Source organism: Salmo salar, chromosome ssa10 (assembly GCF_905237065.1).
Source record: "Salmo salar chromosome ssa10, Ssal_v3.1, whole genome shotgun sequence".
Taxonomy (NCBI): Eukaryota; Metazoa; Chordata; class Actinopteri; order Salmoniformes; family Salmonidae; genus Salmo; species Salmo salar.
The window spans coordinates 44,425,076-44,446,923 of record NC_059451.1 but is presented as its reverse complement, the minus strand read 5'-3'; the positions used below and the strand labels follow the sequence as shown (position 1 = coordinate 44,446,923).

The 21,848-nt window shown below is 52.2% G+C and overlaps 1 protein-coding gene across 3 annotated transcripts in view; it reads left to right on the top strand.

Moving 5' to 3' along the window:
- Positions 1 to 21,848, top strand: part of raver2 (ribonucleoprotein, PTB-binding 2) — a 176,708-nt gene that overhangs the window by 48,180 nt on the left and 106,680 nt on the right. For all 3 annotated transcript variants that reach the window (XM_014123425.2, XM_014123424.2, XM_014123423.2), the window contains exon 3: positions 17,085 to 17,554. In XM_014123425.2, coding sequence (XP_013978900.2) covers positions 17,085 to 17,554 — 470 coding nt within the window. The remainder of the gene's footprint in view (positions 1 to 17,084; positions 17,555 to 21,848) is intronic.

Sequence of the window (21,848 nt, the reverse complement as noted above, 5' to 3'; positions counted from 1 at the left end):
GTACATTGCTTGTGTCACAAACCACTTACATCTCTGAAGAAGGACAACTTGTATCCTATCTGGCCAGGTCCGGTCTTTGCCATTCAAGCAAAATATTTTGTGCCCCTGCTTTTGACAAAGTCGGCACTGCTTATCAAAGGACGGCATCAGCGCTCACCTAAAAAGCCCATAAGCCACTGGTTAAGAGAAATTGTCTTTGGTTTAGGGCAGAATTATGTGAGTTTTGCTCAGAAATTGCCACCCTTGTCAATCTACCGCCATAAGCGGCTGCATAATGAGCGGGCCGGCTGTGTATCTGGCAGCCTGCAACATCCCATTATATAACCCAATGTACTGAAGCTCCACATCCATGCGGTTTCTACTAGCCAATGACCTAAAGATGCTAAATGTTTACAGAACCACATCTGTTTCTGAGAGGGCAATGTTCTGACTAGACCTTTCGCCTGTTATTGTATTATATCAACAAAGACTCTTTATCTAAATGTGTTAAAGCCTTTAGATGTAAATTGTCGTCTCTTTTGACTCCTGGAAATTTGCCACAAAACTAAAGGCACAGACAGACCGGTAGGATTCTCAAGCGTCTGCCGGCCCAGAGTACTTAGCAAACTGATTCTACATGTATCAAATCAACTTGTATTAGTCACATACACATATTTAGCAGATGTTATTGCGGGTGTAGTGAAATGCTTGTGTTCCTAGTTCCAACAGTGCAGTAGTATCTAACAATTCACAACACAAATCTAAAAGTAAAAGAATGGAATGTAGAAATAGAAGAAACGGGTGGGTGGTCCCGCTAGCACACAGCACCGAAAGCAAGTCAATGAACAGCCAACGAATGGCCCGTAATGTGCAGACTGTCAATCGGTCTGGTGAGTTTTCTCCTTAACAGATAGAGCCATTATGGGTCTACTTGTCTATAACTCAGCTCTTAGTGACAATACCACTTGAGATCTCTCAGCCCTGTAATTGCCCCTGAGGACAACTGCAGGCAGATCTCTCTTTCTCTCTCTTTCTCCCCATCTCTCCCTCTTGTTATTTCTGTCTCTCTTTCCCTCTCTCTGTCTCCATCGTCATCTGTCCATCTGTTCTGTGTGAGCCAGTAGCTGTAAATGAGGGCAGCAGTGCCCATGCCAGGCCGTGCCCATGCCAGGCCGTGCCCATGCCAAGCCGTGTGTGCTATGTGATAGATATGTTCTGTTTGGCTTGATCCCATTAAGTAGCCAACTCATAGTTTGCCAAGTGTTCCCTGTTAAGTCCCTATTATCTCAACCTGTACAAAACAATGGGATTTGTGTTTTACTCCGTGTCACACTCCGCTGTCTAATTGATTTGCTTCTCCATGACACTGCTCCTAGTTTCATAGTATTTGATGGAGCTCTGTTTGGACCCAGGAAATCAAACCTGAGAGTTCTCCTATAGGGCTCTGTCTTCTTCTATTGTTTCATCTTCCTGAGACAGAGCCATTTAAATAGGTAACAATAGCCTTAGTGCTGTGCAGGTCGTTAATTAAGCTATTCGACCTCTTCACAACACCTCTCCTTGATAAACTAAAGAGCCTGTCTGTGTTTTAACTGAAAGTTAAGAAGGTGATGATGATGAAGGCAGTATTGATAATGATGATGATGATTATGAAGGCAGTATCGATGATGATGATGATGATGAAGACAGTAATGTAACTTATGATAATGATGAGTAGGATGATGAAGGCAGTATTGATAATGATGATGATGAAGGCAGTATCGGTAATGATGATGAGGATGCTGATGATGAAGACAGTATCGGTAATGATGATGATGATGATGAAGGCCTTATTGGTGATGAGGATGCTGATGATGAAGGCAGTATCGGTAATGATGATGACGATGAAGCCAGTATTGGTAATGATGATGATGATGAAGGCAGTATTGGTAATGATGATGAGGATGCTGATGATGAGGAAGATGAAGACAGAATTGGTAATGATGATGATGATGACGATGGAGCCAGTATTGGTAATGATGAAGAAGATGATGATGATGAAGCCTGTATTGGTAATGATGATGGTGATGAAGCCAGTATTGGTAATGATAGTGACAAAACAACAGTTGTCACAGGAACACTTGGCAGTCTCACACCCAGCCCTATCATCCTCTCTGGTGTTATCTCTACAAACAGCAGGTGTGTGTGTTGAGTCTGACTTGCACCACTGAGTCACACACAACATCCCCATCTATCCGGCCACACACTGCACTGACCGTTTGCAGTGGGTTATGATAAGGGAATTATATAATAAAGGTAAATGAATAAAGAATCCATCCCTGAAACCTAACTGATTAGTAATGAATAGTTATGTAGCATGTGTAATGAATAATTAAAGTACTGAACATAAGTCCCATAAGGTCTAGTAGAAGACTCGGGAGGAAGGGAAATGCGTGTGTGTGTGTTAGTTAGACTAAGGGAACTGTAGACGTGTTTGACCCGACCTGGAGAGACTTAGGAGAAAACAGGGAGTAACCTTCAAGGTCCCCCTAATCTCAGGGGAAAGGAACAGACAGCACTGGATAGTGATTAACAGTGATGAGAACTCCAGGGAGGGATACAACTGACCTACTGTTTGTGTGGAGGTATGTGCGTACTGGAGAGTTAGCATAAAATGAATGTCTTTGTTATTTGGACCTCAGAACGTTCTCTGAATAAACTGTACAAACCTTTTGCAGAAAGCTGAGTCCTTGCCTAATTATTCTTTACCCAGTGTCTTACAAACCTTGGGAATTAGTCAAGGCTTATTGATTGTTAATTATTATCATTGGGATAGGAAAATTCCAGTGACAGGTTATCAGAGTCAACAGGTACAAACAGCGCACAAAGACCCCCGAGACCAAATGATTATGTTGCTAACCTGCCATATACGTGGTTGGAGCATTGGGCTAGTAACCGAAAGGTTGCAAGTTCAAATCCCCGAGCTGACAAGGTACAAATCTGTCATTCTGTCCCTGAACAGGCCGTTAACCCCCTGTTCCTAGGCCGTCATTGAAAATAAGAATTTGTTCTTAACTGACTTGCCTAGTTAAATAAAGGTAAAATAAAATACAGGCAATATCTGATCTATGAGGGCAGCTGTACTGTGTGTGGGATCTCTTTACTTCATATGACCCATCATTATATCAGACCCACTTCTGAATCCTGGTGTTTACATTACTAGCAGAGCGAATACTTAAGTTTCACTTCATAAATAACACTTCCAGAGAGATTCTCCCTTCAGGACTCTGCCCATACACTACCAGGTTTATCATAGCCCAGGGGTCCTGAACAGAGAGTTTCTTCCTTTAGTATTCTGCCCGTACTCTACCAGGTTTATCATAGCCCAGGGGTCCTGAACAGACTACGTTTTCACTCAGTCTCTTGTCTGACTGCTGTAGCATCAACAGTTTACTGTCCCCCTGACCTGAGCTGTGGGTTTCCCATCACTGGCCTTAACACTTTTGACACTGTTGACAGTCTAAATTAGAGAGCAGATGGCATATGTGTCCTCTCTACTTCTCTCGAGTGTTATTGTGGTTAACAGACCATATAGACAGGCTAGTTTCAGTCGCTACATGAAGGGGAAGGAAGCCGTCTCTGGTGTGATGGTGGAGTGATATTTTCAGGTTGTGGGGGCATGGGCATTAGATTCTATGATATGGTTCAGAGGGCTATTCAGGGACTTTTTAAACTCTAATGACATCAGACTAGCATAGCCGAGGACGGAAGAGAGAGAGGAGGAGAAGGATTGAGTTAGTGTTACATGCAGGGAGAAAAAGTGACTGATGGAAATGATGTGGCAGGGAGGTAGGGAAGCTGTGGAACGAGCTGTGGAATGAGTACGCCACTTTCTGGCCACTCATGAATGGGGGCTGAAGGGGCTGAGAGAGACTGAGGGCTAGAGGGCCTGGAGCTGGAGCTGGGGGGCAGGAAAGGCTGAGAGAGGATGGGGGCTAGAGAGGCTGGAGCTAGGAGGCAGGAGAGCCTGAGAGAGGATGGGGGCTAGAGAGGATGGAGCTGGGAGGCAGGAGAGGCTGAGAGAGGATGGGGGCTAGAGGTGCTGGAGCTGGGAGGCAGGAGAGGCTGAGGGAGGATGGGGGCTAGAGGTGCTGGAGCTGGGAGGCAGGAGAGGCTGAGAGAGGATGGGGGCTAGAGGGGCTGGAGCTGGGAGGCAGGAGAGGCTGAGAGAGGATGGGGGCTAGAGGTGCTGGAGCTGGGAGGCAGGAGAGGCTGAGGGAGGATGGGGGCTAGAGGTGCTGGAGCTGGGAGGCAGGAGAGGCTGAGAGAGGATGGGGGCTAGAGGGGCTGGAGCTGGGGGGAAGGAGAGGCTGAGAGAGGATGGGGGCTAGAGGGGCTGGAGCTGGGGGGAAGGAGAGGCTGAGAGAGGATGGGGGCTAGAGGGGCTGGAGCTGGGGGGAAGGAGAGGCTGAGAGAGGATGGGGGCTAGAGGGGCTGGAGCTGGGGGGCAGGAAAGGCTGAGAGAGGATGGGGGCTAGAGGTGCTGGAGCTGGGAGGCAGGAGAGGCTGAGGGAGGATGGGGCTAGAGGTGCTGGAGCTGGGAGGCAGGAGAGGCTGAGACAGGATGGGGGCTAAAGGGGCTGGAGCTGGGGGTCAGCAGTAAGTGATGGGGCTGAGTGAAGAGTGTGGGTGGGTGGTTCCTATGCAGAACACAATACTTTAGGCCAGGGTCGCTGAGGAGAGATGCAAATTAAAGTGCTGCTCTGATGACCAGTTTGCGATAACAGTGAAACGTGTTCACTCGCTCTCTCAATTCAATTACATTTCTCTCTCTCTCTCTCTGAGCTTTATGTTAGCTGTCAGGGAGGGAGAGAAGGAGACGCCAGGGCTACGGTTGTAGAGAGAAAACATGAATTCTTGCTGTGAAAGAGTTAGACTCGAGTTGACTTTGTTCTGTTGACACGTGTCTGTTGCATCTCTGTGTGTTTATATCCAGATTGTGTGTGTTTGCAGAGAGACAGAAGAACCATGGCTTTGCCTATAGTGGATGCTCCTTTAATTGACGTGATGTAAATCAGCAGGCAGGGCCTAGTTTGAGCTTCCAACGGCAACAAAAGGAAAGAGGAAAAACAAATCATCTGTGTGTGTTACAGCCATGGTCTGAACTCTGGGACTGTCCTTCTAGCTGGGCCTTGCCTGTTCATTAGTCATATGTATGGGATACACATGGTATATACTGTCCAACAAAATGCTTACTTACAGGTTCCTTCTCCACAATGCAACAACAATAAGAATTAATAAAAGATAAGAATACCAACATAAAGTAAATGCCTCAATAGAATATAATAAACATTTTAGCATAAGTATAATACAGGAAGGCACAATTTATAGTCAAAATCAAATCAAATTGTATTGGTTACATACACATGGTTAGCAGATGTTAATGCGAGTGTAGCGAAATGCTTGTGCTTCTAGTTCGGACCATGCAGTAATATCTAACAAGTAATCTAACAATTTCACAACAACTACCTTATACACACAAGTGTAAAGGAATGAATTAGAATATGTACATATAAATATATGGATGAGCGATGGCCGAACGGCAGAGGCAAGATGCAGTAGATGGTATAGAGTACAGTATATACATATGTGATGAGTAATGTAGGGTATGTAAACATTATATAAAGTGGCATTGTTTAAGTGACTCGTGATACATTTATTACATCCAATTTTTAATTATTAAAGTGGCTAGAGATTTGAGTCAGTATGTTGGCAGCAGCCACTCTATGTTACTGATGGCTGTTTAACAGTCTGATGGTGTCAGAATGCTCAAGGAAGCAGGAGGGTTGAAGTCAGGCGCAGGAGACACAAGTCCGTGAACACTCGTTTCTTTTTAATAAATAATCCACGCTTGCCAAAAACAGGTAGGGTAGGGCAGGGCAAGGTAAAACAAATACCCATAAACAGCCCGAACACAGCGTAGGGACGCAGCCCAAAACACACTGCCACAAAACCTACAGGCAGAAGGGAAAAAACACCTGTTCCCCAGACGTACAACCTGACGAAAATAATCACGCACAAACACAGACATACCTTGCTAGACTAAATAACCCCCCCTACTAATAACTAAACCAAAACAGGTGCGTGCCTACCTAGACCTAACCAACAGAAAGTGAAACAAAAAGGATCGATGGCAGCTAGTAGGCCGGCGATGACGAGCGCCGAGCGCCGCCCGGTCGAGGAGGGGCGCCACCATCCGTCGGTGTCGTGACAGTACTTCGCGCCGCGCGCCGACGCCGGCCTCGAGGACGCCCCAGAGGGCGAGGCGCAGGGCGATCCGGATGGAGGCTGTGGAACTCCCGGATGAGTGCTGGGTCCAATATGTCCTCCACCGGTACCCAGCACCTCTCCTCCGGGCCGTACCCCTCCCAGTCCACGAGGTACTGCAGGCCCCTCGCCCGGCATCTGGAGTCCAAGATGGACCGGACTGTGTACGCCGGGGGCCCCCCGATGTCCGGGGGGGTGGAGGGACCTCCCGCACCTCATTTTCCTGCAGCGGACCAGCTACCACCGGCCTGAGGAGAGACATATGAAACAAGGGGTTAATGCGATAATAAGAAGGAAGTTGTAATCTGTAACACACCTCTTTTATTCTCCTCAGGACTTTAAATGGCCCCACAAACCGCGGACCCAGCTTCCAGCTGGGCAGGCGGAGGGACAGGTTCCGGGTCGAGAACCAGACGCTCTCCCCTGGGGTAAACACGGGGGCCTCACTGCGGCGCCGGTCAGCGCTCGCCTTTTGTCGTTCCCTGGCTCGTTCCAGGGATCCTGAACAGCGTCCCAGGTCTCCCTAGAGGGCTGAACCCATTCCTCTACCGCAGGGGCTTCCGTCTGGTTCTGATGCCATGGCCCCAGGACCGGCTGATAACCCAACACACATTGGAACGGCGACATGTTGGTAGAGGAGTGGCGCAAAGAGTTCTGAGCCATTTCGGCCCATGGCACGAACCTTGCCCACTCCCCTGGCCGGTCCTGGTAGTAGGATCGCAGGAACCTGCCCACTTCCTGATTTTCCCTTTCTACCTGCCCATTACTTTCAGGGTGAAACCCTGAGGTCAAACTGACCGAAACCCCCAGTCGCTCCATAAACGCCCGCCACACTCGGGACGTGAACTGGGGGCCTCGATCTGAGATGATATCCTCGGGCACCCCGTAGTGCCGGAAGACGTGGGTGAATAAGACTTCCGCGGTCTGCAGGGCCGTAGGAAGACCGGGTAAAGGAAGCAGACGGCAGGACTTGGAGAACCGGTCCACAACGACCAGGATCGTGGTGTTGCCCTGAGACGGCAGGAGATCGGTCAGGAAATCCACCGCCAGGTGGGACCATGGTCGCTGTGGAACCGGGAGGGGCTGTAATTTCCCTCTAGGCAGGTGCCTGGGAGCCTTACTCTGAGCGCACACCGAACAGGAGGAGACATAGTGCCTCACGTCCCTCACCAAGGTGGGCCACCAGTATCTACCACTAAGACCACACACTGTCCGCTCAACCCCTGGGTGACCCGAGGAAGCGTGTGCGCCCACCGAATCAGACGATCGCGGACACCGAGCGGAACGTACTTACGACCCACTGGACACTGAGGAGGAGTAGGCTCCGTCCGTAACGCCCGCTCGATGTCCGCGTCCACCTCCCAGACCACCGGTGCCACCAGGCAGGAGGCTGGAAGTATGGGAGTGGGATCGGTGGACCGTTCCTCGGCGTCATGGAGACAAGACAGTGCGTTGGCCTTAGTGTTCCGGGAACCTGGGATATACGAGATGTTAAACTGAAATCAGGTAAAGAACATTGCCCACCTGGCTTGACGCGGGTTCAGTCTCCTCGCCACCCGGATGTACTCCAGATTGCGATGGTCAGTCCAGATGAGAAAAGGGTGACGCGCCCCCTCAAGCCAATGTCTCCACACCTTCAGGGCTCTGACCACAGCCAACAACTCCCTGTCCCCCACATCATAGTTACGCTCCGCCGGACTCAACTTCCTAGAGAAGAAGGAGCAGGGGCGGAGCTTGGGGGGGGGTGCCCGAGCGCTGGGATAGCACGGCTCCTACCCCAGCCTCGGATGCGTCCACCTCCACTATGAAGGGCAAAGAGGGATCCGGATGCGCCAGCACTGGAGCGTCGGTGAACAAAACCTTCAGACGACTAAAGGCCCTGTCCGCCTCCTCTGACCACCGCAACCGCACCGGGCCCCCCTTCATCAGTGAGGTAATGGGAGCTGCCACCTGCCCAAAGCCCCGGATAAACCTCCGGTAGTAATTGGCAAATCCCAAAAACCGCTGCACCTCCTTCACCGTGGTGGGAGTCGGCCAATTACGCACGGCTGATATGTCGTCACATTCCATCACTACCCCTGATGTGGAAATGCGATACCCCAAGAAAGAGACGGCTGGTTTGGAAAACTCACATTTCTCAGCCTAGACGTATAGGTCATGCTCCACCAGTCGCCCAAGCACTTTACGCACCAGAGACACAGGCTCGGCGCGTGTAGCGGAGTAGACCAGAATGTCATCGATGTACACCACTACACCCTGACCGAGCAGGTCCCGGAGAATCTCGTCCACAAAGGATTGGAAGACTGCGGGAGCATTCTTTAACCCATACGGCATGACGAGGTACTCATAATGGCCAGATGTGGTACTAAATGCAGTTTTCCACTCATCCCCTCCTCGGATACGCACCAAATTATATGCACTCCTGAGATCCAATTTCATGAAGAAGCACGCCCCGTGAAATGACTCTATCGCCGATGCGATGAGAGGTAGTGGGTAACTGAAACCCACTGTGATGGCATTTAGACCTCTATAGTCAAATCACGGGCGCAGACCTCCCTCCTTCTTCTTCACAAAAAAGAAGCTCGAGGAGACGGGTGAGTTAGATGGCCGAATGTATCCCTGCCTCAAAGACTCAGTGACGTATGTTTCCATAGCCGCTGTTTCTTCCTGAGACAGGGGATAAACGTGACTATGAGGAAGTGCAGCGCCCACCTGGAGGTTTATCGCACAGTCTCCTCGTCGATGAGGTGGTAATTGGGTCGCCTTCGTTTTACTGAAGGCGATAGCCAAATCGGCATACTCTGAGGCAATGTGCACGGTGGAGACTTGGTCTGGACTCTCCACCGTAGTCGCACCGATGGAAACTCCTATGCACCTGCCCGAGCACTCATTTGTCCCCCCCTTAAGAGCCCTCTGTCCCCACGAAATCTTAGGGTTGTGAGTGGCTAGCCAGGGAATCCCTAGAACCACTGGAAACGCTGGGGAATCAATGAGGAAAAGACTAATCCGCTCCTCATGACCCCCCCGCATTACCATGACCAGTGGCACAGTGACCTCCCTGACCAGCCCTGACCCTAGTGGTCGACTGTATGGCGCGTGCCCGGGGAAGGGTTGGTCCAACTGAACCAGGGGAATCGCTAACTTAGCCGCGACCCCACGGTCCATAAAACTCCCCGCCGCGCCTGAGTCGACTAGCGCCTTAAGCCGGGAGTGAGGGGAGAAACAAGGAAAAGACACTGACACATACATGTGACGGACAGGGGGCTCTGGGTGAGGCTGGTGCTGACTCACCTGAGGTGTCAAAGGAGCGCTCTGCCTGCCTTCTGGACTCCCGGGTGAGTCTCTCCAGCACCGGTCCACAGTGTGCCCTCTGCGACCACATGAGGTGCAGGAGCGAACTCTCCCTCCAGTCTTCCTGGCTGCTGCCCCCCCTATCTCCATAGGCGTGGGAGCAGGAGGGCTGGAGGGTGGAATAAGCAGGGCCCGGGTCGGACGTCCGCGGGCGGCCAGCAGATTGTCCAGTCGGATGGACAGGTAAACCAGTTGGTCCAGGGTGATGGTCGTGTCCCGACAGGCTAATTCCCGGCGGACGTCCTCCCTCAAACTACATCGGTAGTGATCTACAAGGGCCCTCTCATTCCACCCTGCTCCCGCGGCCAGGGTCCGGAACTCGAGAGCAACGTCCTGCGCACTCCTCGTCTCCTGTCTCAGTTGAAATAGCCACTCACCCGCCGCTCTCCCCTCCGGGGGATGATCGAACACTGCCCGAAAACGGCGGGTGAACTCTGGGTAGTTGTCCCTGGCTGAGTCCGGACTGTCCCACACGGCGTTTGCCCATTCCAGGGCCCTACCCATGAGACAGGAGACGAGGACGCTGACGCTCTCCTCCCCCGAGGGAGAGGGACGAACGGTCGCCAGGTATAACTCCAACTGGAGTAAGAAGCCCTTACACCCAGCGGCCGTCCCATCGTACTCCCTGGGGGGGAGTGAGTTTCACCCCACTGGTACTGGGTGCTGTGGGTGCTGGTTGGGGCGCAGGCTGTTGACCTGCCGCGTTCATGGGGCCGAGAGCGCTTCGGTCCCAGCTCTCCATGCGCGCCAACACCTGATCTATGGCGGTACCCAGACGGTGGAGCAGGGTGGAGTGTTGGGCAACTCTTTCCTCCATGGACGGGGTTGGCGCTGAAGCTCCTGCTGACTCCATCAGTTGGTGCGTGATTCTGTCAGAATGCTCAAGGAAGCAGGAGGGTTGAAGTCAGGCGCAGGAGACACAAGTCCGTGAACACTCGTTTCTTTTTAATAAATAATCCACGCTTGCCAAAAACAGGTAGGGTAGGGCAAGGTAAAACAAATACCCATAAACAGCCCGAACACAGCGTAGGGACGCAGCCCAAAACACACTGCCACAAAACCTACAGGCAGAAGGGAAAAAACACCTGTTCCCCAGACGTACAACCTGACAAAAATAATCACGCACAAACACAGACATACCTTGCTAGACTAAATAACCCCCCCCTACTAATAACTAAACCAAAACAGGTGCGTGCCTACCTAGACCTAACCAACAGAAAGTGAAACAAAAAGGATCGATGGCAGCTAGTAGGCCGGCGACGACGACCGCCGAGCGCCGCCCCGTCGAGGAGGGGCGCCACCATCCGTCGGTGTCATGACAGATGGCCTTGAGATAGAAGCTGTTTTTCAGTCTCTCGGTCCCAGCTTTGATGCACCTGTACTGACCTCGCCTTCTGGATGATACAGGTGAACAGGCAGTGGCTTGGGTGGTTGTTGTCCTTGATTATCTTTTTGGCTTTCCTGTGACATTGGGTGCTGTAGGTGTCTTGGAGGGCAGGTAGTTTGCCCCCGGTGATGCGTTATTTAAACCTCACTACCCTCTGGAGAGCCTTGCGGTTGTGGGCGGAGCAGTTGCTGTACCAGGCGGTGATACAGCCCGACAGGATGCTCTCGATTGTACATCTGTAAAAGTTTGAGTGCTTTTGGTGACAAGCCAAATTTCTTCAGCCTCCTGAGGTTGAAGAGGCGCTGTTGCGCTTTCTTCACCAAGCTGTCTCTGTGGGTGGACCATTTCAGTTTGTCCTTGATGTGTACGCTGAGGAACTTTCCACCTTCTCCACTAATGTCCCGTCGATGTGGATAGCGTGCATGGCTGCGTGCATGGCCACGCAGTCACGGGTGAACAGGGAGTACAGGAGAGAGGACACGGCTAGGGATGCCGTCTGGGCCGGCAGCCTTGCGAGGGTTAACACGTTTAAATGTTTTAGTCCAATATTTTAGTCCAATATTTACATGTGTTTTGGGGAAGGGAGGGGGTGAGCGGAGGCAAGTATATAAATGTAGCAGTATAATAGGAGTCTGGTAGCAGCAGTTGTGTTGTGTGTTAAGATGTGGAGAATCAGAGCAGGTGGTCAGTCCAGTTCAAGTGTTCAGCAGTCTGATGGCTTGGAGATAGAAACTCTCTCTGAGCCTATTGGTATCAGACCTCATGCTCCGATATCGTCTGCCCGACGGTAAGGGAGAGAACTGGAGTGTGGCTGAGGTGTGTGGGGTCCTTGATGATGCTGCATGCCTTCCTCAGGCACCGTTTCATGTAGATGTCCTGGATGGGTGGAAGAACTGGGCCGTCTTCGCCATCCGCTGGAGGGCCTTGCGGTCGCGGATGGAGCAATTTCCGTACCAGGCCGTGATGTAACCGGTCAGGACACTCTCGATGGTGCAGCGGTAATATTTGGAGAGGACGCGGGGTGGCATACTGAATTTCTTCAGCCACCTTAGGAATTAAGACGCTGTTGCGCCCTCTTGACATGAGTGGTGGTGTTGGTCCATGACAAGTTCTCGGTGATGTGGACGAAGAGGAATGTTAATGTGGGTTGGGGCATGTTCCCATCCTGTGATACCATCTGTTGGGTACATGGAGTACAAACATGGCCATAGTGAAGAAACAGAGAGGATGTCATCTACAGTATGGTATTGACAGGAGCATAGTAGGTGAACAAAGCCCTGTGTTCTACACAATGTGATTTAGCCATCATACAGTCGCTGTCCTCCTTAGTGTCCTGTGTTTTTAATTAGCGACTTCACAAGGAAACATGGTATGTAGAATTGTAAGCTTTGAAATGGTTCCACAACAGATTCCCTCTGTCTTTCTTTCCTTACATTCTTCTTGCCATACACAGTCCTTATAGAAATACAATTCAATCACTGCGTTTTGAAGCCAAGCCTTGTAATTAAGAGCCTCTTTGTATTTTGGAGAGAAACGTTTAACCTGAAAACCTGTCAGCAGCTTCTGGAACGCCTCTGTATTATAAGATTATTGTGTAAGCTATTTAAGACGTTTGAGCTGTCCTCCCCTCCTCCATTCCTCCACTCCACTCTCTCACTTGAAGAAAATATTGAGCAGCGGTGTTCCATTTAGTAAGCCACCACTTCTTGGAGTGTATTGTTTGATGAAGGGAGAGAAAGAGAAAGAGCGAGAGAGAGAGAAATAAAGAGAGAAAGAGAAACACAGAAAGAGAGGGAAAGCTTCAGAGGGGGCATAAAGTCTGCCTAAGACATCATACAGGCTACTCTTAGTGGGATGTTACTGTACTTACCGCAGTATAACCAGATTACCGTCTCAGCTCAGCGAACTAGATCCATTATGCAGTTTGAGTATTAGAGTGTTGAGTTAATTGATTTCTGTGCGGGCGGTTGCAGGGCAGGATGGCGGGCGGCATGTATTAACGCTTTAATGGAATGTGAAGTTGTGCACATGGAGCTGGGAGTTCTAGCAGCCGATGGGTGGGACGTGGGAGAGAGGTCCTCTCTGGTGTTCTCTGACAGAACAATCCTGGAATCACATTAGTGCTCTGGGATCAGCTCCACCGTTACATCAGTTACATCAGACATCAGTGGGATCACTGCTAAACTGTGCCGGTGTCTCTCAAATCCTTAGTCATAACTCGACAGCACCCAAATCTCTCTCCTGATAATGCCAGTATTAGTCTCTATCCTGTTGCACTTAGCACAACGTTCTCAGAACGCTGGAAGAGCATTAGGATAAATGCAACAGGCCTTGATAGTGTTGGCTCTGCTCTGCTTCAAAAGATGTCAACTGCAAGAGGCTGATAGCCATGAAAGATTCCGTCGTTCTGCTCCTGAACAAGGCAGTTCCTAGGCCGTCATTGTAAATAAGAATTTGTTCTTAACTGACTTGTCTAGTTAAATAAAGGTTAAATAAAAAAATAAAAACGATTTAGATATAGTTCTTCCACTCAGTGATTTTTTTTACTGATCAGTTCGTTTATAATCATTAGGTTTTGTTATCTGTTTTAACAGCCCTTGGGCTTCCAACCACACCTGCACACCATTTGTTTATACATTTTTGTACCTGTATTGGTGTTTATCTGTCACGTCCTGACCATAGTGAGTGGTTATTTTCTATGGTGGAGTAGGTCAGGGCGTGACAGGGGGTGTTTGTCTGTTTTTGTATGTCTATGTTCAGTTTCTAGTTTTGCATTTCTATGTTGGTGTTGTTTGGCATGACCTCCAATTAGAGGCAGCAGGTTGTTGTTGTCTCTAATTGGAGGTCCTATTTAAGGTGATGTTTGTTTCACATGTGTTTGTGGGTGATTATTCGTTGTGAGTGTATTTGATCCTCCTGCGTCATGGTTCGTTGTTTGTGTATATTTTGAAGTGTTTAATTGTTGCATTCGGTTTCACTGGTTAAATAAATATGTGGAACTACGAAAACGCTGCATCTTGGTCTGCTCCTTCTAACAGCCGTGACAGAATCACCCACCAAAGAAGGACCAAGCAGCGTGGTAAGGAGCAGCAGAAGTATCTGGAGCAATGGACTTGGGAGGAGATTTTGGATGGTAAAGGACCCTGGAGGCAGGCTGGGGAGTATCGTCATCCGAGGGAGGAAATCGAAGCAGCGAAAGAGGAGCGACCATACTACGAGGCTCTATATGCACCGAAAGGCAAGGCTGAGAGGCAGCCCCCAAAATTGTTTAGGGGGGGCACAAGGGGAGTTGGGCAGAGTCAGGATGGAGTCCTGAGACAACTTCCCATGCTTACTGTGGGGAGCAAGTGATGGAGCAGACACCATATTTTGCGGTGAAGCGCACTGTGTCGTCAGGGCGCATTCAAAGGCCGGTGCGAACTGTGCCCGCACCCCGCAGTTATCGAGCGGAGTTGAGCATCCAGCCAGGACGGGTTGTGCAGGCCGTGCGCTCCAGACCTCCAGTGCGCCTCCAAGACCCAGTGTACCCTGTGCCTGCTCCGCGCACACTTCCTCTAGTGCGCCACCATAGCCCAGTACGTCCTGTTCCTGCTCCCCGCACTAGCCCGAAGGTGCGTGTTACTAGCCTGGCGCCTCCTATGCCAGTCCCACATAGCTGACCTCCAGTGTGCCTCCAAGGCCCAGTGTTCCCTGTGCCTGCTCCGCACACTCTTCCTCCAGTACGCGTCCATAGCCCAGTAAGGCCGGTGCCTGCTTTGAGCACGTGGTCCGCAATGCGTCTCCCCAGTCTGGTGAGACCAGTTCCAGCGCCCCGTAGGAAGCCTCTAGTGATGGTAAATGGTCCGATGTCTCCAGCGATAATCCATGGCATGAAGCCTCCAGTGATGATCCATGGCCCGGAGCCTGTAGTGTTAATTCATGGCACGAAGCCTCCAGTGATGATCCATGGCCCGGAGCCTGTAGGGATGACCCAAGGCACGATGCCTCCAGTGATGAGCCATGGCCCAGAGCTTGTAGGGATGATCCATGGCACGAAGCCTCCAGTGATTATCCATGACGCGGAACCAGTAGTGATGATCCATGGCACGGAGCCTGCAGCGAAGGTCCCCAGTCCGGAACCTACAGAGACGCTCTTCAGTCCGGAGCCTCTAGTGACACTTCTCAGCCTGGAGCCTCCAGCGACGCTCCCCAGTCCGGAGCCTCCAGCGACGCCTCCCAGTCCGGAGCCTCCAGCGATGGTCTGCAGCCCCGAGTCTCCAGTGATGGTCTGCAGCGGCGGTCTTTAGCCCAGAGTTTTCAGCGGCGGTTGGTGGTCCGAAGCATCCGGCGAGGATCCATGGTCTGGTTCCTCCAGACATACAGAAGCGGGAGGATCAGCGGGCAGTGGGGGTACCACGCCCGGAACCAAAGCCGCCGCCATAGACAGTTGTCACCCACCCTACCCTCCCTTTGTGTTGTGTTGTTTTTTTAGGCACGGTCAGAGTCCGCACCTTTGGGGGGGGTACTGTCACGTCCTGACCATAGTGAGTTGTTATTTTCTATGGTGGAGTAGGTCTGGGCGTGACAGGGGGTGTTTGTCTGTTTTTGTATGTCTATGCTCAGTTTCTAGTTTTGCATTTCTATGTTGGTGTTGTTTGGCATGACCTCCAATTAGAGGAAGCAGGTTGTTGTTGTCTCTAATTGGAGGTCCTATTTAAGTTGTTTGTTTCACATGTGTTTGTGGGTGATTATTCGTTGTGAGTGTATTTGATCCTCCTGCGTCATGGTTCGTTGTTTGTGTATATTTTGAAGTGTTTAATTGTTGCATTCGGTTTCACTGTTTAAATAAATATGTGGAACTACGAAAACGCTGCATCTTGGTCCGCTCCTTCTAACAGCCGTGACATTATCACTTGTTTTCTTTGGTGCAAATAAATTCAACTAAATTAAACTGAATATTCAACACAGACCTACCACAGACAATAAATGTTTAGCAGGTTTAACAATAATTTAATTTTCAAGAAGATGACCAGCACTCGCAAATTAAGTTTATTTAGATGTATTTTTAAATCAGCAGTCATGTGTTTTGGCCAGCCTGTCAGACAGAAGCTGCTATCACTACAGCCCTCGCTCGGCTGAGGGATATTATAGCTACGCTACACATTCCATATCAATTCATTACCGCCTCATTTCATGGCCAATGAATCACTGCACGGCATGTCGGCGAGGGGGGCCATGTTGGGGGGGGGGGCAGACCGTCGTTTCGGGCTGTTAGCATTCGTTTGAAAGGGTTCAGGTTTGATTAGCCATGTTTATTGGCCTGTGATGTTGTAAGCGCCTCCCCTGTCATAGTGATCTAGCATGCTGTTCTGTCAATGTGTGTTTAGAGGCAGGTTAAATATGTCTGTCAGTGAGTGGATTATTTCCAGGCTGCTCCCAGCTAATGTGGGACTTTCTCTCTGTGCGTCTCTGTGTGTCTCTATGCGTGTCTCTGTGTTTCTCTGGCTGTGTGTCTCCTTGTTTGTGTCTCTGTCCATGTTCCTGTCCATGTCTGTGTCTCCCTGTCCATGTCCCTGTCCATGTCTGTGTCTTCCTGTCCATGTCTGTGTCTCCTTGTCCATGTCTGTCTCCCTGTCCATGTCCCTGTCCATGTCTCCCTGTCTGTGTCTCCTTGTCCATGTCTGTCTCCCTGTCCATGTCTGTGTCTCCTTGTCCATGTCTGTCTCACTGTCCCTGTCCATGTCTCTGCGTCCCTGTCCGTGTCCCTGTCTCCGTCCCTGTCTCTGTGTCCATGTCCCTTTCTCCGTCCCTGTCTCTGTGTGTCCCTGTCTCTGTCCCTGTCTCGGTGCATCCCTGTCCGTGTCCCTGTCTCCATCCCTGTCTCTGTGCGTCCATGTACCCTGTCTCCGTCCCTGTCTCGGTGCATTCCGTCCTTGTCCCTGTCTCCATCCCTGTCTCTGTGCATCCATGTACCCTGTCTCCGTCCTTGTCTCTGTGTCCCCCTGTCCCTGTTTCCGTCCCTGTCTCTGTGCGTCCCTGTCTCCGTCCCTGTCTCTGTGCGCCCCTATCCGTGTCCCTCCAGCATTTGTGACCCTGCTGAACGGTGACCAGGCTCAGGATGCCATCCGCTCCCTCCACCAGAGCATCGTGCGCAGCCGGGACATCACGGTGCAGCTCCAGCCCACAGACAGTCTGCTCTGCCTCACCAACCTGCCCCACACCTTTACTGCCCAGCAGCTGGAGGACCTAGTCCGTTCCTACGGAAACATCGAGCGCTGCTTCCTGGTCTACAGCGAGCTCACCGGACACTCCAAGGGCTACGGCTTCGTGGAATACATGAAGAAGGACTCAGCGTCGCGGGCGCGGTCGGAGCTGCTGGGGCGACCAGAGGGGGGCCGTGCGGTCATGGTCCAATGGACAGATGTGAACCAGTTGACTGCGGGTCACCACCTCCACTCTAAGTGCCTCTGTGTGGACCGGCTGCCCCAGGAGTACGACTCAGAAGAGCTGACCCTCCTGTTCTCAGACAGATACAAGCCTGTCTTCTGCCAGGTGAGACTGAGGTGGAGTACTTGGTGTGTGTGGGGTGGGGGGGTTGTGTGTGTGTGTGTGTGTGTGTGTGTGTGTGGGGGTTGTGTGTGTGTGTGTGTTGTGAACAGATGATAAGCTATAGATCTTCTCCTACACTCTGCCATACCCACAGTATCCGTCCACCCCTCCTATCTTCCATCCCTCCACTCCCTCTCATCCACCCGTCCTCCACCTCCCTGTAACCCTCCACTTGTCCCACACAGATATCAATACACCTACATTATGAAATTACCATGATGCCTCCTAGCTGTTGCAGAACCAGCAGGCTATGCAATGACCTATGCTTCAGCATCGTGTGTGTGCTTGTGTGTTTGTGTGCGCGTTTGTGTGTTTGTGTGTATGTGTTGTGAACAGATGATAAGCTATAGATCTTCTCCTACACTCTGCCATACCCACAGTATCCGTCCTAATGGTTTCATATACAGATCCCATAACGCACAGATCCCATAACGCACAGATCCCATAACGCACAGATCCCATAACGCACAGATCCCATAACGCACAGATCCCATAACTCACAGATCCCATAACTCACAGATCCCATAACTCACAGATCCCATAACGCACAGATCCCATAACGCACAGATCCCATAACGCACAGATCCCATAACGCACAGATCCCATAACGCACAGATCCCATAACGCACAGATCCCATAACTCACAGATCCCATAACTCACAGATCCCATAACGCACAGATCCCATAACGCACAGATCCCATAACGCACAGATCCCATAACTCACAGATCCCATAACGCACAGATCCCATAACTCACACATCCCATACTTCACAGATCCCATAACTCACACATCCCATACTTCACAGATCCCATACTCCACAGGTCCCATAACTCACAGATTCCATACATCACAAGTCCCATAACTCACAGATCCCAGAACGCAAAGATCACATAACTCCCATAACTCACAGTTCCCATAACTCACAGTTCCCATAACTCACAGTTCCCATAACTCACAGATCCCATACCTCACAGGTTCCATACCTCACAGATCCCATACCTCACAGGTTCCATACCTCACAGATCCCATACCTCACAGATCCATAACTCACAGATCCCATACCTCACAGATCCCATAACTCCCAGGTCCCATAACTTCCAGGTCCCATAACTCCCAGGTCCCAGACCTCACAGGTCCCATACCTCACAGATCCCATAACTCCCAGGTCCCATAACTTCCAGGTCCCATAACTCCCAGGTCCCAGACCTCACAGGTCCCATACCTGACAGGTCCCATACCTCACAGGTCCCATACCTCACAGGTCCCATATCTCACAGGTCCCATACCTCACAGGTCCCATACCTCACAGGTCCCATACCTCACAGGTCCCATACCTCACAGACCCCATACCTCACGGGTCCCATACCTCACGGGTCCCATATCTCACGGGTCCCATACCTCACAGGTCCCATACCTCACAGGTCCCATACCTCACAGGTCCCATACATCACAGGTCCCATATCTCCCAGGTCCCATATCTCACAGGTCCCATATTTCCCAAGTCCCATACCTCCCAGGTCCCATACCTCCCAGATTCCATACCTCCCAGATTCCATACCTCACAGGTCCCATACCTCACAGGTCCCATAACTCACAGGTCCCATAACTCACAGGTCCCATAACTCACAGATCCCATACCTCAGAGGTCCCTTGACCTTAGGCTCCTTTCCTATTCTAACTGTTACCACATACAGTCTTACTCACCTCTCTGTCTACCCTCTCTGTTCAACCCAATATAAAATACACATGCAGAAGGCCCTTAAATCCTCCACCCTAAGCCCCCCACCCCCACCACCATCCCTCTGCAGTGCACTAAGGGCTTTCCTCCACCCTAAACCCTCCACCCCCACCCCACCACCATCCCTCTGCAGTGCACTAAGGGCTCTCCTCCACCCCCACCCCACCACCATCCCTCTGCAGTGCACTAAGGGCTCTCCTCCACCCTAAACCCTCCACCCCCACCCCCACCACCATCCCTCTGCAGTGCACTAAGGGCTTTCCTCCACCCTAAACCCTCCACCCCCACCCCACCACCATCCCTCTGCAGTGCACTAAGGTTCTTCCTCCACCCTAAACCCTCCACCCCCACCCCCACCATCATCCCTCTGCAGTGCACTAAGGGCTCTCCTCCACCCTAAACCCTCCACCCCCACCATCATCCCTCTGCAGTGCACTAAGGTTCCTCCTCCACCCTAAACCCTCCACCCCCACCCCCACCATCATCCCTCTGCAGTGCACTAAGGGCTCTCCTCCTCCCTAAGCCCCCCACCCCCACCACCATCCCTCTGCAGTGCACGAAGGGCTCTCCTCCTCCCTAAGTCCACCACCCCCACCACCATCCCTCTGCAGTGCACTAAGGGCTCTCCTCCTCCCTAAGCCCCCCACCCCCACCCCCCACCACCATCCCTCTGCAGTGCACTAAGGGCTCTCCTCCTCCCTAAGCCCACCACCCCCACCCCCACCACCATCCCTCTGCAGTGCACTAAGGGCTCTCCTCCTCCCTAAGCCCCCCCACCCCACCCCACCACCATCCCTCTGCAGTGCACTAAGGGCTCTCCTCCACCCTAAGCCCACCACCCCCACCCCCACCACCATCCCTCTGCAGTGCACTAAGGTTCCTCCTCCACCCTAAGCCCCCCACCCCCACCACCATCCCTCTGCAGTGCACTAAGGGCTCTCCTCCTCCCTAAGCCCACCACCCCCACCACCATCCCTCTGCAGTGCACTAAGGTTCTTCCTCCACCCTAAACCCTCCACCCCCACCCCCACCATCATCCCTCTGCAGTGCACTAAGGGCTCTCCTCCTCCCTAAGCCCCCCCACCACCATCCCTCTGCAGTGCACTAAGGGCTCTCCTCCACCCTAAGCCCCCCACCCCCACCATCATCCCTCTGCAGTGCACTAAGGGCTCTCCTCCTCCCTAAGCCCCCCACCACCATCCCTCTGCAGTGCACTAAGGTTCTTCCTCCACCCTAAACCCTCCACCCCCACCCCCACCATCATCCCTCTGCAGTGCACTAAGGGCTCTCCTCCACCCTAAACCCTCCACCCCCACCACCATGCCTCTGCAGTGCACTAAGGGCTCTCCTCCACCCTAAACCCTCCACCCCCACCACCATCCCTCTGCAGTGCACTAAGGGCTCTCCTCCACCCTAAGCCCCCCACCACCATCCCTCTGCAGTGCACGAAGGGCTCTCCTCCTCCCTAAGCCCACCACCCCCACCACCATCCCTCTGCAGTGCACTAAGGGCTCTCCTCCTCCCTAAGCCCCCCACCCCCACCACCATCCCTCTGCAGTGCACTAAGGGCTCTCCTCCTCCCTAAACCCTCCACCCCCACCCCACCACCATCCCTCTGCAGTGCACTAAGGGCTCTCCTCCTCCCTAAACCCTCCACCCCCACCCCACCACCATCCCTCTGCAGTGCACTAAGGGCTCTCCTCCTCCCTAAGCCCCCCACCCCCACCCCACCACCATCCCTCTGCAGTGCACTAAGGGCTCTCCTCCACCCTAAGCCCACCACCCCCACCCCCACCACCATCCCTCTGCAGTGCACTAAGGTTCCTCCTCCACCCTAAGCCCCCCACCCCCACCACCATCCCTCTGCAGTGCACTAAGGGCTCTCCTCCTCCCTAAGCCCCCCACCACCATCCCTCTGCAGTGCACTAAGGGCTCTCCTCCACCCTAAGCCCCCCCACCCCACCACCATCCCTCTGCAGTGCACTAAGGTTCTTCCTCCACCCTAAACCCTCCACCCCCACCCCCACCATCATCCCTCTGCAGTGCACTAAGGGCTCTCCTCCTCCCTAAGCCCCCCACCACCATCCCTCTGCAGTGCACTAAGGTTCTTCCTCCACCCTAAACCCTCCACCCCCACCCCCACCATCATCCCTCTGCAGTGCACTAAGGGCTCTCCTCCACCCTAAACCCTCCACCCCCACCATCATCCCTCTGCAGTGCACTAAGGGCTCTCCTCCTCCCTAAGCCCCCCACCCCCACCACCATGCCTCTGCAGTGCACTAAGGGCTCTCCTCCTCCCTAAGCCCCCCCACCCCCACCATCATCCCTCTGCAGTGCACTAAGGGCTCTCCTCCTCCCTAAGCCCCCCCACCCCACCATCATCCCTCTGCAGTGCACTAAGGGCTCTCCTCCTCCCTAAGCCCCCCACCACCATGCCTCTGCAGTGCACTAAGGTTCCTCCTCCTCCCTAAGCCCTATGATCACCACTAGCCCCTCC